At 38.9% G+C, this 25,704-nt stretch overlaps 1 protein-coding gene across 1 annotated transcript; it reads left to right on the top strand.

Annotated features, from left to right (window-relative positions):
* The first annotated feature begins 2,791 nt into the window (after positions 1-2,791).
* On the top strand, positions 2,792-14,943 carry LOC118423425. The gene is made up of 12 exons (XM_035831572.1): positions 2,792-2,887; positions 3,670-3,850; positions 4,207-4,313; positions 4,647-4,793; positions 5,523-5,669; positions 6,489-6,709; positions 8,568-8,716; positions 9,403-9,493; positions 9,949-10,123; positions 11,267-11,415; positions 13,019-13,206; positions 14,344-14,943. The coding sequence occupies exons 1-12, from the start codon at positions 2,792-2,794 to the stop codon at positions 14,451-14,453; spliced, it is 1,761 nt and encodes a 586-aa protein (XP_035687465.1). The 3' UTR covers positions 14,454-14,943.
* Positions 14,944-25,704: the final 10,761 nt, after the last annotated feature.

Genomic DNA, 25,704 nt, shown 5'->3' with positions numbered 1-25,704 from the left:
TGTGGAAAGTCACACCGCTCGACACGAAAGTATGGAAATTTTCATGAATATTAGCAAAATTATCCAGAAAAACAAGAAAGAAATGTTGTAAATGCGGAAACCAGTATAATAGAGATGAGGTAGCTGTTAATTGGTTTGGATATTTGTTTGACATTTGGTAGTCAATTTAGATAGAATCTTGTCACAGTGCTGATGGTGCTTTTTCAAGTGTACATAAGTACCTGAGTATATTGATAGATTTTATAATAAACTTATTGTACATTTAAAATAAAGTTGTAAGCCAAGACCAGCTATTAAACAGTAATCCTTTCCAAAATAACAATTTTTCTTATAGCTATAGACGCAACAGCCCTTGAGTGACTTTTTCTAACAGATTTTACTTCAAGAAAAAGACAGTTCACACTCATAAACGTAGACGAACCGCCAGCTTTTTTTAAAAGCACTTGTTTTAAATTATTTTGTGACGAGAACGCCTGAGAACGTGTTATTAATGGATGTAAAAGTTGCAGTATTTTGGTGTGCTTAACGTTGCAGCGTTATTGTCACATATAACTTTCACCAGCCATCATCAGGGAATTTTAGCCATCTCCCCAAAGTACCAGGCCTAGGGCAACGGGGCAGGGAGATGGTAATGTTAGTTTTATCACAAGACTTAAGTGCATAAACGAATGACTAGATAAATCCTTTAAATGGATAAATGAATGAATGAACGAATGAATGAATTAGTAGTTAATTGATATCAGTGTATGTCTTCTCCGTCTTAAAGTCTTTCTGAACACCCGGATTTAAATTCATTCATAGCTTAAGTGATACCTATCTGTGACATTTGTTCTACTAGCATAATACATATTTCCGTACACAATTAGATACCTGTTATGTCGCAGTCAGGTACATTGTATTTTGCTTGGAAATCAGACGCTATGACCTTTTGACCAAATGTTTACTCTAGAGCTAGCACAATCTACAGCTATTTGTATTTTCCTGTCTGACGCTAGCTTTACGGTGACATTTGTGGACCAAAAGTGAATACGAAATACTTTCATTCGTTCATCCATCCATCCATCCATCCATCCATCCATCCATCCATCCATCCATCCATCCATTCATTCAATCATTCATTCACCTACCCACACAACACTTATTTTTAAGGAAACACAGACAACCAGATAGACGCATCCAAAGAATTTTTACACTGACGTTATAATTAATATTTCAACATTACAATGTACATGAAATTACAGTGCCAAGGCAAGATTTCGTTAGACTTGCATCATCTTATTCTTTAGATAGTCATTCATAGCCCATTTCACAGAACATCCGAACAGCTATTATTGTGCCACGTCAACCCCTATACTTAGCTATTCTCAGACGCCTGGCTATTCTGATGCAATTTCGTGATCTTTCCCGAAAGTCGACGCCTTGAGGGTCTGCATGTCGCTTTTCCGATGGTGATGCGAAGGTGAGCTACTTTTTGATTAATGGTAATTCGCAGGAAAGGCTCTCATGTTCACGTATTTAGTAGCGAAGTGGCCACATTTTGTATAAACGCATTACGAGTTATTCTATAACGTTACGTAAGTGGTTCTCCTGAAGTCAACGCAAAGTGCTGTCTGACTCCCCATGCAGACCCTCCCCTTCTAGAAAGACAAACGAAACCCTGACATAATGAAAATGGTTTCTGAGAAAAATCATCTGCATTCTGGTGTATTTTGCCAGCCAGTAAAACACATATAGTAAAGAAAACACATCGTCATGGTTCAATATGTATTCTTTCTCCTAACTGCTTCTAAATACAAGAGGTATTATTCCTTCAAAACGCCTTCCTTTCTTGAAAAAAATTTGCCCTGTAGAGGTTACGTGTCCTTAAACAGTGACCTCTGACCCCATGTGTTATTCGACCACTTCCGGGATTCGGCCTACTTCCGGGATGATACAATGTTGTGCAATATCTCCTTCTCTCTCTATAAAGGACTAAGAATCGGTTCTGTACAATACATTACCGTACCAGAACATCACCCGCAAGTTGAAGGTAGGTCCGTTTTTCTCATGGTATATTTTTCTAGACCTTAAGTTTTGCTGCTTTGGGTAAATTGCTATCTTTTACCGGTGTTTTTGGTGCCCCTCCCCCTAGCAACACTAGTAGGCTCTGAAAAACGTATTTTCTTGTAGTGTTTTCCTGGCAGGAAAACACTACAAGTAAATACGTTTATCAGAGCCTAGTTAACTTAGCTATTATTTGGGTAAACACGTTTTGTTTTCATGGAAATCGCATGTCAAGACATAGATAATTTGTATAATAGATGATATCCTACTAGTAGACATCTCATTTCCCTGCAGAAATTTAAATACATAGAGACAGAAGGAAAATTTAAGTGGCAAGTCTCAGAACTAAAGTTGTTGGGGAAACACGTTTTGTTTACACCAAGGAGGATATAGATATTGGCCTTCCCTATATCACCTACTTGTTTACACAAAGTTAATGAAATCTCCTTGGATTAAACTGGTCATATACTGACTATTTAAGTTCACGGGGTTTTAATTTCGCGGTATCACCATGCGTGCACTGTAGTCTCCAACTGTCATGGAAAAATGTTCACGGTGCTTTTAAGTTCGCGGTGAAGCTGCCACCGCAAAAACCACAAACGTTAAACCACTGCAAAAGTTTCAGCATTTACAGTATTGGGGGGAATTTTAAAGTATAGATTGTGAACTATCTCATAAGAAATTGTATGCTAGACGTTTTATTTTCTTGCAGAAATCTCTATCCAGAGAAAAATATAAACAACAGAGGATGCCCAGCCACGCGAGAGGCCGTGGCCGCGGTGGCAGGGGTCGGGGCCGGGGAGGCTGCAGGAACTTCGGTGGGGACAGACCGCAGAGACCGAAGGTTGGTGACGGTACTATTCAGCATTTTTCACCTGTGCGAAGACTTATTACAGCTATTTTAAAGACGGTCTTTTGATATGCCAATTACATTACCACAGTGTTGATGCAATTCTTTCCTGTAGCACAGTATGTAGTTAGGGCAAGGAGGTTCCTTTTTAACCTCCTTGGTTAGGGCAAGGAGCCGGTTTGGGTAATGCCATTTCAGGGGAAATAGAGTATGACACTTGTTTTTGCAGTGTTGCACACGGTGATGCAAGCAGGTGATGTCATTTATACCTACTGGTGTTGATGCAATACGACTAAATAATGCAATAGTCGTGCAATGTCCATGACGTCACCTGCATGTATCACGTTGCAACACTGCCAAAGAAAAGTGTCATGCTCTATTTCCCTCAAATGGTATTACCCAGTAACTAATTTTGCTCCTTAAAGCCAATTAATGCACTGATGAAACAGACACCTGATGTTCTTAGGATTTTTAAAAATAAAATCAGTATCACAAATAGGTTACGAAAATAATATATTGTTGCTGTGCAATGGGAATAGTTGAAGAGGTCAATTTTAATGCTAACTTGTATCATTAGGAGGTTGAAAAAGAATTTGCTTGTGTCAATCAAAAGTGTTGAGGTCAGCATTTCTCTTTTATTTGGTACCGTACCACAGGTTAAGTACCTCAATCTACTCTCCAAACATATTAAAGAAAATATATTATAATACTGGTTTGGCTTCGGCTATTTTTTTATACATTGCTCTTCAAGTTTAAATTTTTTTTTTTGACCACAGGATGAGTGGGGTGTGGAGGCTGAAAGTCAGGGGTCATCAGATGACCCGACCTGTGACCTGATGACCCTGTTTACCGGCACCCACAGTTTCCAGCAGCATCACACTGCTCAGGAGAAGGACAGGATCCGCTACGCTGCCGTCATGGCCGTGCTGGAGAAGAATGGAGTCGAGGTTCCGCAAGGTAATTTGGTGCCATGCAGTCATTAACTCATACCAAAGACCCCTACTCTTTACAATAAGTGCGATGGGTTCTAATTTACGTGCTCAAGATATTGTAACCTGTTCCTTCCAAGATATCATAACCTGTGATTACAAGACCTTTGCCCTTAAGCCCTGCCAACATTAGTCTGGAAATTATCATAATGTACCTTTCACTGTAGTTGTAGCTACAGTAAACAAATGTTTAACCAAACTAGGAGCATACAAAGTCAAACAGATGCCAAAATGTATAACAGTCAAATTCATAATCATTTCTCTGCAACATTAAAAATCTATGATAAGACTTTTCTGACATGTTTCCGCCCTGTATGTCCGCAGGGTCACGTATCCGTGCGCTGGCAGCGGCATGGGCGCGGCACGACCACACCCTAGCCAACACCTTCCTACAGGACTCCAGCAAATTTGGCCTGGTGGAAATTCTCAAGGTGTTTGTTTTTTACTTTGACAGTTAACTTAAGGTCATATTCATTTTAATTTAGTAACTGCTAGATGTTTCTCCTAATCTTTGCCACTTACATGTAAGTTCCTCAATTATGCCTTATCTAGTACAATTTGCACCGATAATTCCCTACATTAGATTTGAACAAAATTCTATGTGACATTTAAATGGCTAATTGTGCTAGATGCATAAAAGGGATTGCTGGCCCAAATTTGAGTGTCTTTAAAAAAAGTGCAGTACCTCTAGAAAAGGCTAGATGGCACTGCAGCATGGGTATCCAGTGTACTAAGTACTAATACACATCCTGTCTCACTTAAAGGCCCTAACTTTGCTGGACTCTGGCCGTAAGGTGCGTGAGTGTGAGAAGAAACTGAAGCGGCTGGAACTCCAACCGGGCAAGACCAAGAAGAAAGCCGTGGGGAAGGTCAAGTCCAACAGGGACAACTTCAACGCCATCAAACCCCCCGTAAGTAAAATGGTATCACCTTCCACCTGTTACTTGCAAAAGTTTATGTGAATAGTTTGAAAAGTCAATTTAAATGTAGAGAATTTCTTGCTTTTACAATGGCAATTATGATTCTCGTCATTCCATATTCACTCTTGACGTTGGATAAATTGCAAAGAGTTAGATAACTAAAAGTAAAAGTGTATTCATCTACAAACTTTAAGATTCTTCCCTCTCCTTAAAATGTCATGTCTTTCTATTATATTGTTGTGTATGAAAACATTACGTATTCTTTAAAGGCGCGCGCTAAGGGATATGTCGGAATATTTGAATATAATGACCACTCTAAAACAAAATGCATTTCATTTTCTACATAATTATTGAAAATGTTGTTCCAACATTCACATTTTCTGTCCCTTGGATCAGTTCTCGTATCTACTAGCTTTATTGTGTGTGCAGCTGAAATTTTGTATATCTGCTCAATCTGAACTTCAAAAAGACTATAAGACAACATGCTTCAACATTTTTACTCAGAATTGAATTCTCTGTGAAGTTGTCTACATGTATTTCAAGAAGAGGGAAGAGACACTGTAGATAGAATATGATGTTTCTCTCTACACTTCTACTTTTGTTGTCTAAATAATGCATTTAGTCTTTGTCATTGTCAAAGATACACAATGTGACATTGGTGTACATATACAAATCTGCCTCACATTTAGTCATTATATAATTTTTTGTAAACATTTACAGCTGGGATCTATGAGCGGTGCGTTGGCCCGACACATCCGCCGCTGGGTGTCCAGACTGACCGCTGACCAGTTGGAGTTCTACGCCTTGTTTTTCCCCCCGGAGCCATGGAAGCGCCTGGCTGACCTCTGCCACCTCAACCCTAAAAAGGTATTGATTCAAGCACTTAATATGTCAATAATGAGACCAAAAAAACAACAGTTCCTGAAAACATTTGTAAACAGTATATTTATAATAAACAAAAACTTTTGTACAAAATACACCCTTGTTTGAATCTTACAAATCATACTTCCTACTGCCAAGTTAATTTCCATGACATCATAGTAAATATGGCAGTTGGTTCGAAACCCTGTATCGCGACTTGCAAGAAAACATTTTTTCCCAATTTATGACATATATATTTATGACATATGTCTTTTAATTTGCAGCTGCAATATAACATTGATATGCAGACAAGTGCAGAAAGGGCTCAAAATACTTTTTACTGTCTACCTGCACTGGTGCAGGTAACATTTGAAATTACCTGCATCAGAGAAATGTTACCTGCACTATTCAAATACACCTCAAAAATGTATAAAACTATCCTTTGAAAATACTTTGTACACGTTTACTAACAAAAAGTCGGTAAGGGAAAACTGCCTTTCATAGAAACTAAAAAAAAGGTTACATGTTGATGTACTGACAATAATTCCAAACTATCAGTGATCATCATTACTGTCCTCATCGTGATCAGCTGGGTCATTTATTTCATGTTTAGGAATTACAAGGACAAGTCTCTAAAGTCTGTGCAGGTTAGGTGCATATAGACATCAGAAATAATGCACAGTACTAGTGTAACTTGTACCTGCACTAACCTGCATATGCAGGTGGTGTTTCAAGCCTTGGCACTGTGTCATCCATGTAATCAAATAAACATGGCATTATAACACTAAAAAGCATCCTTTTGATTACTATCCAATACTCTTTTAGGACTTCAAGTTACCCTGGTTCCTGCCGTACTGTTTTGGTGGTGAGGCACCAGCTGGGAGCATGGTAAGGAACTGTGGTCACCTGACTAAGGAGAATGTTAACGAACTTGTGATGACCTTTGACATCCCGTACGCACACATCAAGCCCCACAAAGACTGTCTGACTGAGGAAGCCAAGGCCAGGATAGCACAGTACACTACGGACCTGGACACACTTCTCTGGTAGGGTTTTTAAAACATGCAATTTTTTGGGCAATACATTTAGGAGATATCTCACTGGACTGTGGTACGTTGCTTCCTTCTGAAATGAACTTGATGATTTTGCTTGTACAGTAGAAGCCAGTTAATTGCACAACGCACACTTCTGTTAACTGCACGGAATTCCAAAATTCCAGCTGGATAAGGCATTATTGCACCACCCGGATAATTGCACGAAATACGCTGGCAAATAGGCCGTGCAATTATGTATAATGGGAATTTGCAAAGATGTAAAAGTACATGACATTTGTATGATTAAAAAAAAACAATAAAACACACAAAGCTGCATAAAATGATCCTGGGATTTTATCAATTAAATACGCTGCATGAGCATTCTGTACATGTCAAATTGCTCAGCAGTGGTGACATCAACATACCACAATTTCAGTGAAATACCTCCTTTTAAGGCAAAAAGCTTTAGATTAAATACAACAGCAAATACTTATAGAATTAGATATCAGCGAGTTCATCTTCAAAAGCTTTGCCTTAAGTTTTGTAGAAGAACTTTATTCCACGACAGTTGTACATGGTATACAAAGTATGGCAACAGCTATTACATAAAGTACAAAAAATAGGTATAGGATAAAGCTTAACATCCTAGTTCTAACATAACAATAAGGGCTATGACTAATGTGCTTGGTGTAAACTAGACTTTAAGTATCACCATATTTTGTGGCTTTGTAAAATTGCTTACCAAGCTGGACATTGTATAACTATAAGATGTATAGTATATTCTTGAATAAAGTACGCACTTTTTTAACTTTTCAAAATTGAAAAGGTGCTACAAGTTGTTGCCAAAGTTGGGGTGCGTACTTTATTTGAGGTCACTGCACAGAGAAATGGTAAAAAAAGCCTAAAATAAAGCAAGGTGGAGCTACACTTCTAGTAATGTTTCAAAACATGCACATTGTTGTTGTCTTGTAGTTGTCTAAACATGAAACAAAGAAATTGTCTAAACATGATTTACATAAGATTGGCATTTGCATACAATCCTTTTGAGTTAGTGACTCTGACTTGTACAACTGGTTTTGCCTGATTTCTTCTACCAGTTCTCAGTGATTTTTATAGAGAAATTTGCAGTAGGCAATTCACAAGTTCATAGAGACAATGACAGTGTAAATGCAGGTTATTTCATGCAAAATAACCTGGGGAAAACATCATAAATTTGAATTTATCCAGTTAAAGGTCTGTTCAAAATTGGTGGAGAAGGGGTGCATACTTTATTTGAGTTTTTCCATTTCACCTTTCAGTCCCAAAGATCTGTCTAAGACTTGTCCAAAATCAGGGGTGCGTACTTTATTCGAGAATATACGGTAACCTATATCAATGTCCTTAGTGTTACTGATTCAGGCAAAAAATACTAGCAGCAAGGCTCTTGTTCGAACGAATCAGATTCAGGGCTCAAAATACCACCTGCATATGCAGATTAGTGCAGATAAAATTGGAGCTGTGCAGGTATTTCTGGTGTCTACCTGCACCTAACCTGCACTGGTCCATTACTGGGTTTTCTTCATATTTATTAAATTTCATATAATGTATAGGTCACAGTGTATGGATTGTAATTACCTGCATTGACAGTTGACCTATAAAGTATAAAAGAAAAAATAGCAATGGTTCCATAACAATTTTGCATAACCCATACTACCTGAATTCGGAGTGGTGCAGGTAAAATTTGTCTGGTGCAGGTAATTTTCAATGTTACCTGCACCGTTGCAGGTACTGTAATGTGTGCAGAAAAAAGTATTTTGAGCCCTGACATTGGAACTGTATTGAATGTTTTTCCTTCTAATTTTTTGTTATCTTCTTGTTTTTTTTTAATTAGGAACTATGAGGATCTGGCCTGTCCTGCCACAGACAAGGTCATCCATGACCTGCTGACCTCTGGTTCAAAGGTCAACCTTCCCTATGGGAAGCTGATGGAGCGTCTTCTTACACTAAAGATGATGAGGAAGGATTCCCCAAGATACCAAGGTGAGATACAAGGTTACTCTGTTTTCAGCTTAGAACCTTTTTTTTTCTTCCTTAGCTGTCCCCTATACGAGCGATCGCGATGATGTCACGGTGACGCAGTGGTAGGCAAAAAGCAAACGATTGATTTACATATTAACCGGTAATTTGTTCTGCTAATCTAAATATCAATTTCTAATTCTATCTACTGACGTCCTGGTAGGCACCAACCGCCGAATACCCCGGATATAAACAACAACAGCGATCGCTCGTATTTTTTCTCTCCCACTCTCTTTTTCTCCCTCTCTCTTTTATTTTCTCTCTCCCCTTTCCCTCTCTTTCTCTCTTTTCATCTTTCTTCATCTTTCTTTCTTTCTTGCTCTCTCTCCCTATCTCTCCTTCTTTCTCTCTATCCTTCTATAGGTCTCCCTTTTTCTCTTAGTCCCCCACTCCCTCTCAAGAGACTTACCGATTGAAACAATGTCTACTCTCATTTTAGAAAATGCTAACATTTCTTCAAGTTGAATAATACTTAATCTTCAATATCAGAATTTCCTATTCATGTACCATCTTCTTGAACTAGACCAGTCAGCCATTTAGCTGAATAATTATTGATTGTGTATTGATAGTAACAGTTTTATCATCCTATATAGTAGACAAATACATGCCTGTTTATTGTATGAGGTAATGACTGTTGTTTTGTAATGTAGGAAACCAAGCAGCCGAGGACGGTGTTCAGGAGAAGGCCTCTTTCTTTGACCTGCTGATTCCAATGGCAGACAAAAGACTACATGAAATCAGGTGGGTGAAGTTGGCGAAATTAGCATAAAACCGAGTGCTCTAAGTAGATCTAGAAACTTGGTCTTTTATTTTATTGTGTTGAGCAATTCTATCTTAATCCGAAAGCTTGAAAATAATTAAATTGGCGTTGCCTTAAATGTTGCATCCAGTTGCCCACTTTACCTGTATATAGTGACACGTTTAGCCCCACCTGATTGTATAGATATTTTTCCTTATCATCCTATATTGTTTAATTAGTAGAATCTTATTATTCTATATTGTTTAATTAGTAGAATCTTATTATCCTATACTGTTCGATAAGTCAAGTCAAGTCAAGTAGAATTGTGAGATATCTTCTGTATTCTTTCTCTTTTTTTGTTGTAGTTTATAGTTGGCCGTACAAAAGTAACAATTACTGTACATTTTGTTGTGTCAATAAAGCTTGTATTGTATATTACACCTTATCTATATAACAGTGTCGCTCTGGAGCCGCCCGTGGTTGTGATTGGTGACGCATCCTCGTCCATGGGCGTGGCCATCAGGACGTCCACCATCATCGCCAGCCTGCTGACCGCCCTAACCTCCGCTAAGCTGGTCTTCTTCAACGGTAGTAACTTTGAGCCCCACGTGTTACCTGAGACTATTCCACAGGTTTGTCACTTCTCTGTTTATTGTGAAGCCTAATCTCCAAGCAGATCCTACCGTAGCATAAGATAGCAAAAGCTGCCAGAGGAGTGAAGCTGGCCTACGAGTGTGTTTCGCTACTGAAACAGGCAGGAGCATTTCTATTCAACAATGGTGTTGCTGCCTCTCCCAGTGCCAATTACTAACAGCTACACTAATATCCGTGGTGCTAATGTTTTACGAGCAATTTATATCTTTATTGGGACAAGTTCATTGATCCACGCACATCTCTGTAGGAGATCTACGCCAAACAGTAAGGAAGGCAATTAACAAATGAATGAATGGATGAATACCTTATTGCACATTTTTGCCCCACTGGGCTAAGTACAGGTCACATGGTAAGAATCACATTATATGTAGCAATGGAGACAATCATACACATCTATATATGTAGATGTGCGTCTAATCTATTCTAGGACATTCGAGTTCCTCTCGCTTCTTAATTGTATAAATGTAGCTAGCTGTATGGTTGGTTAGAGTTGGTTTATCAAAAGCTGTCAGGAATATTAATTTCTCTTTACTATTCAAATATCTAAAGATATTTACTTAACACATAGTCAAATAAAATGTTCCTGTCGCTTTCATACAAAGGACAATCCTACTCAGCAAGCACAGTTTGATTAGGCAACAATAGGGTGTTAATAGCCAGGCTGGAAGTTTCTTAAAGCCGACTGAGGGCAGATTCTCAGAGGCTGATGACTCCCTTTTTGGCCAGCTGTACTCCTTAGCCAGCTTTGATACATGTACATCTTATGCCACTGGTAAATCTGCCTGGATATTAGTAAAGCTCTGGTTAAACATTGTAAGCTAGAGATGGCTCCTAACCACCAGCCAACAGAGGTTAGGTGAGGAACAGTCTTTCCAGTTTTACAGTAAGCATCAAATTTGATTCCCAGATACACCCTGACCACTTGTTACTAGTTCAACTTTATCCGCGAGGTAACCTAATTATCCATTTAAAAAAAAAATGTATTATGGGTCGGATATAAAGTCAAACTGTATTTTCAAACAAATACAGTTTAAAAACACCATCTTTCAACTTGAAATCTGAAATTTATCTTTTGCCTTAGGTAATAACTTTTCTGCACACCTTGTTGCCCTTCCCTACAGGTGCTGGATGTGGCTACTACTGTCCGAGCGAGCGGCTGTACGGCCCCTGCGGCCAGCCTGCAGCCGTTCTATGACCGTAAGGAAGTTGTGAAGACCTTCATCATCGTGACTGATGAGGAAGAGAACACTCCGTCCAGAGGGGGGTACAGGTAAGGATTCATCATCAGGCAGTTAACAGTTATAGGGACCAGGTCATCAACCACTGATTCTGACTGCACTGTCAGTCATAATTAGAAGTTCCACCTATGGTAGCACATGGGGATTTAGCAGTTTGACAATTGAGAAAGTGGCTGCTTCTCTGTCAAACTATTTGCATTTTTGTATTCTTATTTTTTGCAGTTATTGGAGGTCTTTGGAAGATTTGTATCAGTGTGACTAAAAAAAGAGAGACTGACTTAAGGGACCCGCCCGAGGTGTATATGGTGTCATAACACTGGGGCCTTTGCTATAACTACAGAGTAATTTTATTTGTTGGTTATAGGAAAGGACCAGGCATTATGACACCATATACACTGAAGAACAGGAGGGTCATTAATGTTATTATGATGTAGCCTATCCAGACTTGAAAACTCCTGTATGATGCATAGATCCCTTGGTACTATATGTGTGAATTTATGAAAATTCACATTTGTTCTTTGGTATATACATTTGTAAAGAGATGTACATACAAATGTTCTTTTTTTTTAATTTGTATTGTTTATGTGTTTGTCAGCAGGGCTAGCCCTTTGTAATAGCCATAGGCTAGTTGGGCAGCCCTGGCTGTGTGTTCGGTGCAGCCAAACCAATAAATAAATAAAATACAGATGGCATATTTAAACCGGAATTTCAACAGAAAATATTCGAAACATTGCTTTGGCTTTTTAGAACAAGAAAACTCATTATCAATGTTAAAAGAATAATCTATTCCCCCTTGCAGTCTGTACATATTCTGACTCATGCCTGCATATCTCTTACTTTCCTGTGTATCGCTTCTTCTGATTAGTCAGAGTCGATTTGCATTGACACCGGTGTCGGTATCGATTAATTCTAACCAATCAGAAGGAGTGATAAATGGCTGGAATGTATGTGTTATCTGTTGGTCCGCAGTACCTCTTCAGCTCTCACCAGGTAGCGGTATGTAGTTCCTCCACAACAAAAAATGTTGTTGTAGAGGCCTTCTCATGGTTGTGTTGAACACCTAAATATCTGTGTATATAAGTGTGTACCTTAGTATTGCTTATGCTGCAATGGTTAGATCACTTGAAATTTGTGTATTTTTTTGTCATGTGGTGATATTAAGGCATCTGGTGGAATTAGGCCAATAGCTCACCTTATCCAACATATTATACATCAGATTCTGTAAACCTATAATATATATTAGGCTGTAATTGAAATGTTTTACAAGTATACCATCCCATTCCATCTATTATTTAGGCCATGTTGATTCGATCAAATGGATGACATCCTCCGGGAATGCCAAACTGATGCAAGGGTTACGAAATAAAATGGAAAAAAAAGTTGTCTTCACTTGTATGAAAAGTGGCCAGAAAGGTTGAACAAATGACACAACTCACAGAACATATAGTTAAAAATAAATTCTTAATTTTTGTTCTTTCTCAATTTACAATATGGTCACAAACCTTTTACGGAAAGAACAAGAATTGCTGCGAAGACAAATGTCATCCGTACAAACCAATATGGCCTAACCAAGGCATAGGATCTGTTCTGTATAGATAAGATGTGCATCTGACTAATTGACATTTTTCCCTCCAGGTTTGCACCACTGTTTAAGAAGTACAGCGAGGAAGTGTACCCAGCCAAGATGGTCTTTGTGTCCTTCTTAAGGGGCCAGCATGCAGAGGGACAAATGGTCAACGAATTGAAAAACCAGGGATTGGACCCCCTTCAGTTCAAGTTGGACTCTTCCAGGCCAGACCTTACAAAACTGGACAATCTGCTTGGTAGGTTCCACTTTTACAAAATAGGGGGGACGGGTTAGAGCTGTAACTTTTGCAAAGTTTTAAAATATGCTTTACGAAACGTTTACAAAATTGTTTGCGCAGTCAGGTACTCACAATGTAGTGGAATAATTATTCTTTGAGTAAAAATTGCTCACTTTATCCTTTAATCATTTTAATCATCACATCATAAGCTTTAGTTAGCTTGCAAAGAGCCTACAGCAGAGATTAACTGTGGTGTGGTGTGAGGGGAAAATTAATGAGGAAGGCTCTGAATGAGATAATGCGGCTTGCATAATAATGAAGATGCGTGCTTTAATGAGATGGAGTAACACACTCCCTGAAGTGCTTAGCATCTACATGTATTTGTGACTGGATTGACCTCTATCCGCTATCCGGAGCTTGTAGCCTCCTCCCCGCTGATAGGCGCGGCAATGTAGGACGGGCCTGAGAAGCGCGATTAAATCAGACTAGACCTCTATATATAGTTGTGTTTGCTAGAGGCATTTCTGGTAATTTTACAGTATTGAGTATTGTATGGTTACCGTATCAAACAGCATGACTTTTGTGCTAGCAGAAAAAGATCTCAAGATGTCATGATTCTGTTCAGGTAGCTAGATGTTTTGTCTTTGAGTAAGGCACTTTACAGGACTTTTGTAATTACACCCAGATTTAAAAATGTTGCTTTGGTTGGGGAGATAAAAGGCAGTAGAAGGAGAGAAATGGTCTCCGCTTTTCAATTTACAATGTACTGTGCCCTTGACACAGTGGATTGGCAGCCCACTGCCCCTTTACCAGGACCTCAAAGGCCTGCCTTTAGCTTTCATAGTAGTCCTAATGCTAAAAATTCAATTTTTGAATAAGAATATCGAAACAAGAGGAATGGGCTCTGTTCTTCCTATGATTTGCCCAAGACTAAAGGATTGTAAAGCAGAAAGCACCCTTGATAGTTTATCTCCCAAACCAAAGTCAGGTTCTCATTCTTACATCTGACTGGAAAGTCATGTGCAGAACCTGTTCCAGGGCACAAAATCAGTTGCACTGCACCTAAGGTCTCAAACAGCTATGTTACCACCTTTACCTGCCTACCTATACCAACATCTATCACATACTGATTGTTCATTCCTTCCTGTGTTTCAGGATTGCTGTCCATGGAGTCCAAGTCCTTTGATGAAGAGGTAACAGAGATGGAGGAAGTACTGACACAGCAGGGACTGGAGGCCATCCACATACACAAGGAAGATGTTTAGAAACATGAAATACATGTAAACTCATAATCCACTATCATCAATGTTTAATGTTTGTGTGTGTGATGAAAAATCAATCATTAAATGGTAAAACTTATAAATAGATAATAAAAGTGATCAACATATTTATGAAGGTTAAACAATGAATTATTTCAAAGTGGTCAACACTTTACAGGTGATTGTAAAAATATAGTAACATTGTAGTTATACTTCATACAAAGATTAGTAGTGAATCAGGATTTTACCATGGTCACTATTGACATATATAGGCCATAGAATGTATGTAATTAAAATACAAAATTGTTTATGAGGTTGTATTAGGACAAAGCTACTGTTTTGAAATATAGGGCAAATGTTGAAATAAAGATGAAAAACTGAGAAAATATGAAATGTTTGTAGAATGAGCAGACTTACAATATTTATTTGAAGATAGTAGGGATTTTTCAAAGAAAAAAGGCTTTGAAAGAACATTTAAAGGCTTGTATATACGGAAGAAAAACTTATTAAGAAGAACTTTAGTGCGCAACAATTGAACAGGACAATGCATGGCAGTTTGTGCATACACTATTAATGGACTATTGCTATTTCAACAATTTTAAACACTAATCTAATTGTTTTATGTAGTAGAGACTATTTTATTAATAGTATGTACATGTGCATTGAAGACTTTAACATTATGAAGTGTAAATATCTGTACAATTACTGATTCTGCATCTAAATTTGTGTGTGGCTTTCCAGCTATTATATGAAAATTAGCACTTACTGGAACTGAGGAATATTAGGTGATTTGTATGACAATATGTGTCCTATTTGGTGCAATTCCATGGACTACATGTATATACTTCTTTGGTGCAATAAAATATCCACTTACATGAACGTTGTCAATGTTCTGAAAATGGGAGCTTCGTTTAGAACATGTTGAGTAGCTTTTCAGCATTAGTGTAAAGGATATATATCGAGTATCCAATTGGGCATAAAAGGGTGATAAATGTATTCTGGCCTATTTGTCTTCGGTTTTTCTTCTAAGGAAATTTTGTATCATCAGAAACCATAAAAGCTTTCTTTGTATACTTTTGTAACTCAATGAAACCAAATAGACTCCATACAAAAAATAGTAGAAAAAGGCCAAATAGACAGGGTGAGTTCGCCGGCCTGAGGAGTATTGTTTGCGAAGTAGGGATGGAAGATGAGCTCCCGATGGCATGCTTACAAGGCTAAGGCCCATGTTCTCCAAGCAGAGGTTGGGTCGCGGAGAGTAGTGTTCAGGATTTTTACTGGCTCGTTTCCCTTGAGGGAACCGCTATTATCTCCGCGACACAACCTCTGCTTGGAGAGTAGGGAATATATATATATATATATATATATATATATATATATATATATCCATACCCACGTAGAAGGCCTGGTGGGGGCAAGATTGTTGTGCTATACTAGATAGGACGTATCTAGCGAAGAGAATCCTCGTGCACTTAAAGTTTTACTATGCAACAGATATCTCAATTGTAAAATCAGTTTCGATAATAGTGTCTTTTTTAGTTTGATAGTGAATTAGGCCATGTTGATTTGACTATATAGATGACATCTTCTGCGGACCCCAAAATTGATGCTAGCGTGCGAATAAAAAAGTCGCAAGGCATTCATCATGATATCTGACTTCAATTGGTCATCAGAAAGGCTGCACAACTGACTTGACACACAGTGCATTGTATTTACATCATTTTTGTTTATACACTTATTACACATATTCTTTTCGGGCTAACCTTGGCATTCTATAACATTAGTTGCTAGTTTTCGATATCATTTTTTATTGATTTTAATCTACGGTGTATATTTGATCATTTTGTGGCTACTTTGCACAATTGGTTGAAAACTTTTTTTTTGAAAATCACGAAAATTGATGTGCGCGGTTGTCATCCGTATGATTAAACCAACAGGTGACGCTGATCTCAACATAGTGAAAAGTTTAAACTTTGTTCCAACACAAAGGAAGAAACTCACCATAAATTTTCGGCCGAATACTCCGAATGGTGATGGTGAGTTTCTTCCTTTGTGTTGGAACAAAGTTTAAACTTTTCACTATGGAATTTACCAACAAAGATGAGCTTTCATTCTGATCTCAACATGTTGATAATCTATTCATGATTATATATACATTGCAGGTAGCATCCACTACATCTTGGTTTAACCTCCATGTAGGGCATGTTTCTGCACATCCATAGATACCTGCTCTGAGAAATACATTACAATCTGCTGCTGACTAGATCAGCTCTGTGCCACTAACGATAGGTAGGGGCTACTACCTGCAATGTCTGCCCGCTTCTAAATCTATCAACTTGCTTGTGATCACTTGTTACCTTGCGTGGATTGAAACAATTTTCCGCCTTCTGCTTAGCAGCAGTTTGATTTGCACTTCAAAGTGCATTCCAACGTCAAAGAAGATGTGAAAGAACAAAAATTAAAACCTAGTGCTTGATGTATCTAAATTAGTGTGTAGTCATTTGTTCATCATCCCTTCTGACTACTTAAGATTTCAAACTGATGGCAACTTTTTGACAAACTTTTATTTTGTCCCCATAGGATGTCATTCATATAATCAATTCAGCAAGGCCTAAATATAAGTAACTTTGATCAGTCGGAGTCGTGACCACTCGGACGAGCCTCTGTTTTATGAAAAGCGCAAGAGCAGCCTGTACATGAGAGGGAATCTAGTAACAAAGCATACCTTGACACCTTTGTACTTAAGTACTAATTTCTGAATTGTACAAAGAATTTATTAGGTAAAAGTGCAAGCCCTGTCTTGAAGTGACTCGTCATAGCGTTCATTCATATTCATATCTATATGTTAAGTGACAATGTTGATATCAGTTGTAAGCTTTATTACAGCTTCCTCGTTTATCTTTCGCCATTAAGAAAATTTAATTGTAAAAGAAGAAAAATAACACTACGGTAAGGTTAGGGTGGTTAATTTGGCTCACAAACCAAGAGTCTTGGTTCTTATCCACTGACATGCTATCAATTTTGTGCCAAACTCAACACAGTTTTTAGAATATCCAAGTATTAAAACAAAGAAAACTGCTGAAAATGAGATACGATTTAAAAGTTTACTAAAATCTCAAGGGATGTTGCCTTTTCCTGTTTTTAATCACTTTCGTGCTTCTTTGAAATCATCTACCTATTTGAGACGACCATTTGCGTACTGCCCACGTACTTACTCCTAGGGGATAGTAATTATCATGACCATTTCAAGAAATGCATATCAAGGATGGCGTATGCTTTCGCCTGTTAATCCGAAAGAAGCATTTCTTCCGTAGCCTGATAGAAAGCTAAGATAATCCTGCATTCACGGAATATCTTCTAATTTCTTGACTTAATCTCTTTTTAAGAACCCTGCCGTGAGAATTACTTCTTTGTTACGATATCAGACTGGTCAAAAACCAGATGAACGTGTGTTGATTGTAAAATGACTCAAAGTAAAATTTGCAGAAGCGCGCCCGTATGCGGCGGAAACACGTCCTACGCTCCGGTATACCTCCTACGCCACGTTTTGAATTTCAACGTTTTTAATGGTTCACAATAGAAGTCCCGTGCTGCTTTAATTGATTGACGCCAACGCATCAGAAGAAACGCTTTAAATACCGGGGTTGGAGCAGACAGGCCTTCAGTGATCTCCAGAGGCAAACCCGAACAGATCATCGAAAACTTCAGCCAAGCGGACTCAAGACAGTGTTTCTACCAATCTACACGAAAGGTGGGTTCTTTTTAAAGAGTATAATAGTGCGACTGTCTTTCTAATATTCTTAAGAGCGCGGTCACATGTAGGTTGTTCGATCATCGTACGATTTTTAAGATAGGATTTTTAAGCAGGCAGTGACAGAACCAACGACCCACAAGACTACAAGAGAGCGTTTTGTGTAGCAAGACAGCTGAACATTGTAGGACATATACATGGCTGTCCTAAAAAATGCCCCAAGTTAGAGGTCGTAGGACGATCGCACCAACTATGTGATCGCGCCTTAACGGTTTGGTACTTGGTTTATCATTGAAAGATAGTCAAAGAATCCCTGAAAATTCCGAAAATTCCATTTTCAGAATAGCTGGTTTAGCAGGTTATAAACGAACAACTAATAGCTGATCGAGTACAATACAGTGCAGAAATCATCATTTCTGAATGTCGGTTTTGTTTAACGATGTAAAGATGTGACTTGGCTTGGTCTTTTTAATAAAAATGAAAGGCATGAAAATATTAAACAATGGGATACAGAAAGTGACGTTAACGTCATGCAAAAAAAAGTTAGCTTTAAAACCATTAAGTTGTATTATCTTAAATACTGAAAAATATGTATTCCCCATGCCTTGATAAAACAACTATAGCTAAACTCATACAATCCTACATTTTCGTAATTGTATATAAAAAGAGGAAGAAGCATATCTTCTAAGCTAGATTAAATGTATGACATTTTACATGTATGTTTGGTCTCTTTACGTGTTGGGCAAAATTGCATCATAAAAGGATGTTTTTTATTTATTTCGAATTCTCTCTGAGACCTACTGCCCATCCTTGGCATTCGTTCATTCATTTGATAAACCAGCAGACTCGCAACCATTTGAAACTCCGTGAAAGAGGTTCTTTGTGCCGTCATCCATCGTGATTGATTCGATTTTACACCAGCTAGATTCATGTTAGTCACCAATGTGTAATTATTTCTGTGCGGTCACACGTAAAGACATTAAAAGATAACGTTGCCATCTTACGATTTTATGCACCGGCGAGTTGCTGTAATTGTAATGCGGATTTTCCCCAAACTCAAAGGTCTTGTGCTTGAAACTTCTGACATGCTATTGATATACGTTTGGCTCGTTTGAAAGATATTTGACTTTACCGATCCAAGCAGAGATTTGGTTTTCCCAGTTTTAAAGTTTTTAGGCGTTTTTGTTTGGCTCTATTTTTACCGTTTTTAACATGTATTGCCAGCAAATATAAGGTGTAAGGAAAACGGTATAAAGTAGAAAGCCCGCCCAAAACGCCTAAATACGTAAGAAAACAGTATAAGCTAACCTCTCTTAGGAGAGTACTTTAAGCTAAGGGCACAACCCGCCGTATGTGTAAATACGTGCTGTCTACGTGCCAAAACGTGGGCAATCTTTTGGGATAAGTACCGCCTCCGTACGAACTCGTAGGGAATCCGACGGATTTTGGAGCAGGCAGACGCGCCGTAGAATTAAGTGCAGGCAAAACTTTGTGTGCCATCTGGCTGCGGATTCGCCCCCCGCGTACGTGCCAGTACGGGCGATGCGCCTGCCCTGTGCAGCCTGAACGTTTTCTGAAATACGTGGCGGACGTGGCCTCCACCCATAAAACCTTAAGGACAAATTGCATGTACGGCGGGTTGTGCCCTTTTTAATAGCTTAACACGACTTTCCTAAATCCACCAAAGTGTAAAAACGGGTCCTAGTTCTCAGTTGGGGAGGCAAACAACCGCGGAAGGAGAAAAATGGGCTGCATTTTCCAATTCCTTGTCTTATAGAGACAGTGGAAAACAATCCACTGTTCCTGCAGTGTGTAGAAAGTGCTATGAAACTAACTTTTCTTCTTTTTTACATTATGAATACCTTGGTCGAGAGTAAGATCTAATAGGTGCGATGCGCAAATGTATTAGGGAATTCTCTTTGCACTGAACGAAGATGAAATCAACATTAGATTCGAGAGCTTTCTACCTAACTCAATTAAGGTTGCAATTGCAATAGCAATTGGGGGTGCGTGTCGACAAGAAGATCGTTGAAATTACCCAAAGTTCTCCTTAACGATTATGGTAGGATCGAAGTATTCTCTATAAGGGTTGGAAATGGTGGTATTTCCTTTTAGTTTGTAGGACGGATATTGTGGCATTTCCACTTAATGACTGTCCAAGGAATGTCAAGGTCCATTTTAGAATATCATGGACTATTACCTCCCCACTGTAACAGTCACACAGGGAGATGAGAAGAGATCCAATGTTATATCTTCTAGGAAATGTCTACATGCACTTGGCTTCACCCTCTAGATGAGAAGCTGTAATATCTCCCGTGCCGAATGCGACAAAAGCTCAGACAGAGTTCGTCTCGAAAGCTTCCCCAAGCTAATTGAACTTTAGTTGTGTGTACGTGTTAAAATTTTTGTCAAAAGCTCAAACTTTGTTGTGAGGAATTCAGAATGTATATGTACAATGCACAGTCATGTATCCTTGACTTGAGAATTTTTTTGCAGTTCAAATTTCTGTCCTTATATCAATAAGTCTTTTATCATTGGATGGAAATATGTACAATGTGCATAGTATTTTCGACGCAAAATAAATTACTTTTGTGGAGTGTATGTCTTTCAATCGGCGGAAGCAAAATGAAATGCGTTAGATTTGAGTGTTTGAAAATGACACAGATGTCAGAATTGCTTTAGTGAAAGATCCAGCCCTTGGATAAATATTACCCATGGAAATGGAAGATGTGCAATGCGAGATTCCTTATCGCAGTATTGATTGATTGGTCACACAGTTTCATTTATTTAAAAAGACATCTATATTTCCATCGCAAGCCACCTGCCAAGATTCCAAAAGCTACATTCGTAACTCCTTTACTATAACTAAACGGTGAAGTCGCGTGGCGCAGCGGCGGCATTTGTGCCTCGTAACCGAGGGGTTCCGGGTTCGAATCCGACTGCGTGTCACCGATTTTGTGCCCTTGGGAAAGGCACTTTACACGGCTTTCCTTACTATACTCAGGTGAAAATGAGTAGCCGGTGCAATGGCCTAGTGGGTAGAGTGTTCGCCTTGCATTCGGTAGGTCGTGAGTTCGATCCCCGGCCGAGTCATACCAAAGACTTTAAAAATGGTACATGCGGCTTTCTCTGCTTAGCACTCAGCATTCGGGAAAGAGTATGGAAGTTGAACACACACCACTACCAGTGGACTAGCCCCCTGCTGTAGTGATTGCGTTGTGTGTGGCCCAGGGCTAATGAAACAGACCGCCCTATGCACCATCTTGGCGCGGGAAGGGTTTAACTATAACTAAACATGTGAATGTGCACTTGTTTTCGTGTGTGTGAATATTATATATTAGGAATGAATTACGCACAAGTAGAACAAACTATGAGATGAAAAGCAATGTGTTACATATTTCTCTTAAGTAAGAACCGTGCGTGCAAAACATCAGCAAAATTATTTGTTAAATCACTCGTTGATGATTCGGATCTACTTGACAGTGTATAGAGCTACGTAACACAATGGAAAACCGGCGCAAGAAGCAAATTCGGTGCAATTTCCTAGCGCAGTTTGGCACATCCGATAAGATACTGTCTCGATTGGGTAGTGAATGCTTCGTCGCATTAGTCGCATTATCGGCTTTGTCGACTAGTGCAGTTACAATCGGCAAAAATCCTGGAATATAAGCTGCCTGCAGTAACTAATATATGGTCTTCAGAATCAGCCCACGCACTAATAATACGTTTGATTCCTGAAGTCATTATGCACGCATACAGCTTTACAAGCAGAAACTGGAAAGCCTGAATTAAGTTGCCAAGTATTACGCACGAAGCTCTTAGAGCCGTATTTAAGAGAATTAATGACAACACCATTTTGACAAAATGCCTTCTTGACTTGACTACTTTGTTTGTATCTTACCTCTTTTGGAAATATACCATCACGCTATTACATCTTAGTGGTTGAAGTAACTGGGAGTGTTTGCTTGTTTGTATTTCATACTCGATAAACCAGGTTTGTACTGAACGGCACTAGCTACATATATGTCTAAATCTATTTGAATCCGTCACACCGGAAAGAGCCCCATACAGCAAAGAAATTCTTCAGGACACACGTACTTTTATTCTACAAGTTATACTGTAAATACCAAGGACACCATTTGTCCGTGCAAGTGGGGTTAAAAATCACAGACCTCACTTGATAAGCTGGATACCTTGAATGTAATTACTTGTACGCTCTCTGAAGTAAACTGTGCTTATAATTGAGTAAGTGTCTTCTGTTCGTGATGCTGAATAGAAGGTAAACATCTCACGAAACTTTGGGAAGTTACATTGACATTGGCTATAAATAATACTGTAAATCCGTTTAGTTTTCCAGGGTTTTCGAATATCTACTGGGAAATTTTGGTTTCAAAATGCAATCAGTAATCACCTTGCAAATGCATGTACCAAAGAACAAATTTTCAGAAATTCGACAAAGGAATTCACACGTATACTACCAAGGCCAGGGATCTATGCGTCATACAGGAGTTTGCAAGTTTGGGTGTAGGCTATATGATAATAAAGTTCGCTTTGCTCACATCTGTGGCACACGAAGTAATTTAAAGGACTTAGCAACAAGCTTTTGTCCAGTCATCTCGTCTTTCTCGAGATGATTTCACCTGAAGACTACGTCACGGAAGCGTGACGTCAGCAACGGCCCGGGTCAAAGGTGCTCGGTAGTCTGTAGTGGCATCTCTTGTAGATGGCTCTGTCGCCATAATATTCTTAATCTTGGTAACTACATAAATATGCGAATGTCCGCCTGGATTAAACTGTAATTGCCAACAGAACAAAATTGCATTCACCCAGATTTTCGACTGTCCAACTCAAGTCTTTGTCAAGGAATAGGCTCTTCACTGCTTCTGTACGTGACGTCACTTATGACTCAGTGAGCAGCAGATAGTAATTTGCAAGTGTCTACGGCACCCCCCGTCTCTTTGTTAAGTTGATGTAGATGGCTTCTTTTATTCCTCTTGCAAAAAAAGAAGTATGATTCTATCTACAAGTTTCTTAACATACAAAATATGTTTTGTTTCAGCATCCCCTGAAGAAACAACAATGAGCAACATTCGGCTCTGGGCTCTGGTCGGCATGGCCGCGGTGTTGGTGGTGATGACGTCAGGACAGGACTACGGCGACTTCGACAGTGACGACGTGGCCTCCATGCTGAAGCGCATGGCCATGCCTGTCAGTTCCTCTTCTTCTGACACTCTACATACACAATCTAGACGTAACAGTTACGTTTCAGATAGCTATGTAGCACCAGAAGGAGTATCGGAGGTTTGGAGGCGTGTGTTTGTGAGTAGTTCATGGCAAAGAACACAATCAGTAGTGGGTAGTTCGTTGCAAACACAATCGGTAGTGAGTAGTTCATGGCAAAGAACACAATCAGTAGTGGGTAGTTCGTTGCAAACACAATCAATAGTGAGTAGTTCGTGGCAAAGAACACAATCAGTAGTGGGTAGTTCGTTGCAAACACAATCAATAGTGAGTAGTTCGTGGCAAAGAACGTTCACACAATCAGTAGTCCGTCGCAGGAATAGATCTCTACAACTGGACAAGATACAGTTCTTGGATAAAGGGACTCTTTTTACACAACCGATGATTTATTCTCACCGACGTTTCGGTGACCGTCTGTCACCTTCTTCGGGGCAATTCTGACTGGTTCACATTGTACTGCAGGGCAGGTGTCGCTGCTCACAGATCAGATGCGGTCAAGAAACGTTGGTGAGAATAAAGCATTGGTTGTGTAAAAAGAGTCCCGTTATTCAAGAACTGTATCTTGTCCAGTTGTCCAGTCTCTTTATTCAGTGACCTACAAACCTGATGAAACTTTCACAGAAGATACAGTTCCTTCATAACAATTTGGAGACATCTTTTGCTATTCTTAAGTCACTAGCTAAAGACTACACTACGTCGTGAAGACCAAATAAAGAAGGCCTGATTTCTACTTCATGGAAAGTCATCCAAAGACAATGTCAAAGGATTTGCATATTAATGTTTTATTAAAAACGTTTCTTCGATGTTATTTATTGTAAACTGCTATCAAGTACTTAATGCGAATGATATATATATTTCCATTCGGTATCTGTGTTCAATATGAAATAAGATGGTGTACACATGGTTTCAACTGATGCATCATTTTATTTTGTTCCAAACCATGGCCTCTATACGAGTAACCAGTGCCGTCATCTTGTTTTCTATTCTAAAAATCTTTGTAAGACCGATTCTCTGCCCTAGGCATTTTCACAACCGTATCATATGTTATATTAATCCAGTTTCTAAAAAAAAACGTTGCCTAATTTTTTTTTTCAAACCGTTATAGCACCAGTCCTCTGTCGTTTGACATTATTAAAATCTGTGGCTCCTAACCAATAATCAAAACATGAATATTTAGGTTTTTGTATTGTTCTTCCAAACCTCCCATGTCATGGCATTCTCTACATAGAAGAACGTTATTGCGCAACTATCGTACACGGCACAATGTATGGCAAAAAAAGAGAAGAAACAAACTTATCATCCATATCTGTTATCTAAAACGACATTTCTAGAAATGAATATATATTGCCATTATGTTTTTGCCGTTGAGCTTTTTGCAAACATTAGTTAAACCAGTCATCTGACTTATGGCATTCCTTCTAATCTATAACCTTACCATCTTGTATTTTCAAGGGCTGTAAGGGCAAGAAGCTCCAGGGAGAGAAGTGCCACCATATCAAGGACCACGACAAGTGCTGCGGGTACATGGGCTGCTTCACCCGCATGGAGGGCGCTCCCTGTACGAAGGGAGGGGACTGCGTCTGCCGGCCCTACAACCCCATGCACATGTTCGTCCGATAAACCACAACGTAACATCGTACGGATCAGTTGTAAATGTAAAGAGCACATCACCGATGTGTTTGTGTACTGCGTAAATTCGTGAAAAATGTAAAAATATTTGAGCGAACGACATTTTTACTATAGTTTCGTTCAACAGGATGTTGTAACTTCAGAACGTTCTATGGATTAAACAATTGTAAGATTTGGTATTTACATCGTGGAATAAAACGCCCGCTACTTGCCACAAATTGTCATGTGATTTCCTGTACACATCAGGCATATGCCCACTTTACTTGCAAATTAGCTTTAGTTAGCAACGTTATGTCATGGTGCGTGCGTGTGTGTGTTTGTGTGTGTGTGTGTATGTGTGTGTATGTGTGCGTTTGTGTGTGTGTATGTGTGTGTGTGTGTGTGTGTGTGTGTGTATTTGTGTGTGTATGTGTGTGTGTGTGTGTGTGTGCGTGTGTTACTTATAGTATATATTCAGTAATTTTGAAGCAACTTTATAGGGTTAAAATTCATTTGGAGGGAGAAGAAAATTGATGTAAACCATATAATGGTCTCACTGACAGAAATAGTAAGAAACAGAAATAGCTTTTCTCACTTTTCTCATCAGGTGTAAATGAGTACTTAGCTTGAGGCCGTTCCTCCAATAGGACGTTAAAT

Source organism: Branchiostoma floridae, chromosome 9 (genome assembly GCF_000003815.2).
Source record: "Branchiostoma floridae strain S238N-H82 chromosome 9, Bfl_VNyyK, whole genome shotgun sequence".
Lineage (NCBI taxonomy): Eukaryota > Metazoa > Chordata > Leptocardii > Amphioxiformes > Branchiostomatidae > Branchiostoma > Branchiostoma floridae.
This window is presented reverse-complemented; position numbering and strand designations above follow the sequence as displayed.

Coding starts and splice junctions, on each gene's coding strand:
- LOC118423425 (XM_035831572.1), top strand. CDS start 2,792: ATGCCCAGCCACGCGAGAGGCCGTGGCCGCGGTGGCAGGGGTCGGGGC. Junction 3,851..4,206: donor TGGAGTCGAGGTTCCGCAAG/GTAATTTGGTGC, acceptor GTATGTCCGCAG/GGTCACGTATCCGTGCGCTG. Junction 9,494..9,948: donor AAAAGACTACATGAAATCAG/GTGGGTGAAGTT, acceptor TCTATATAACAG/TGTCGCTCTGGAGCCGCCCG.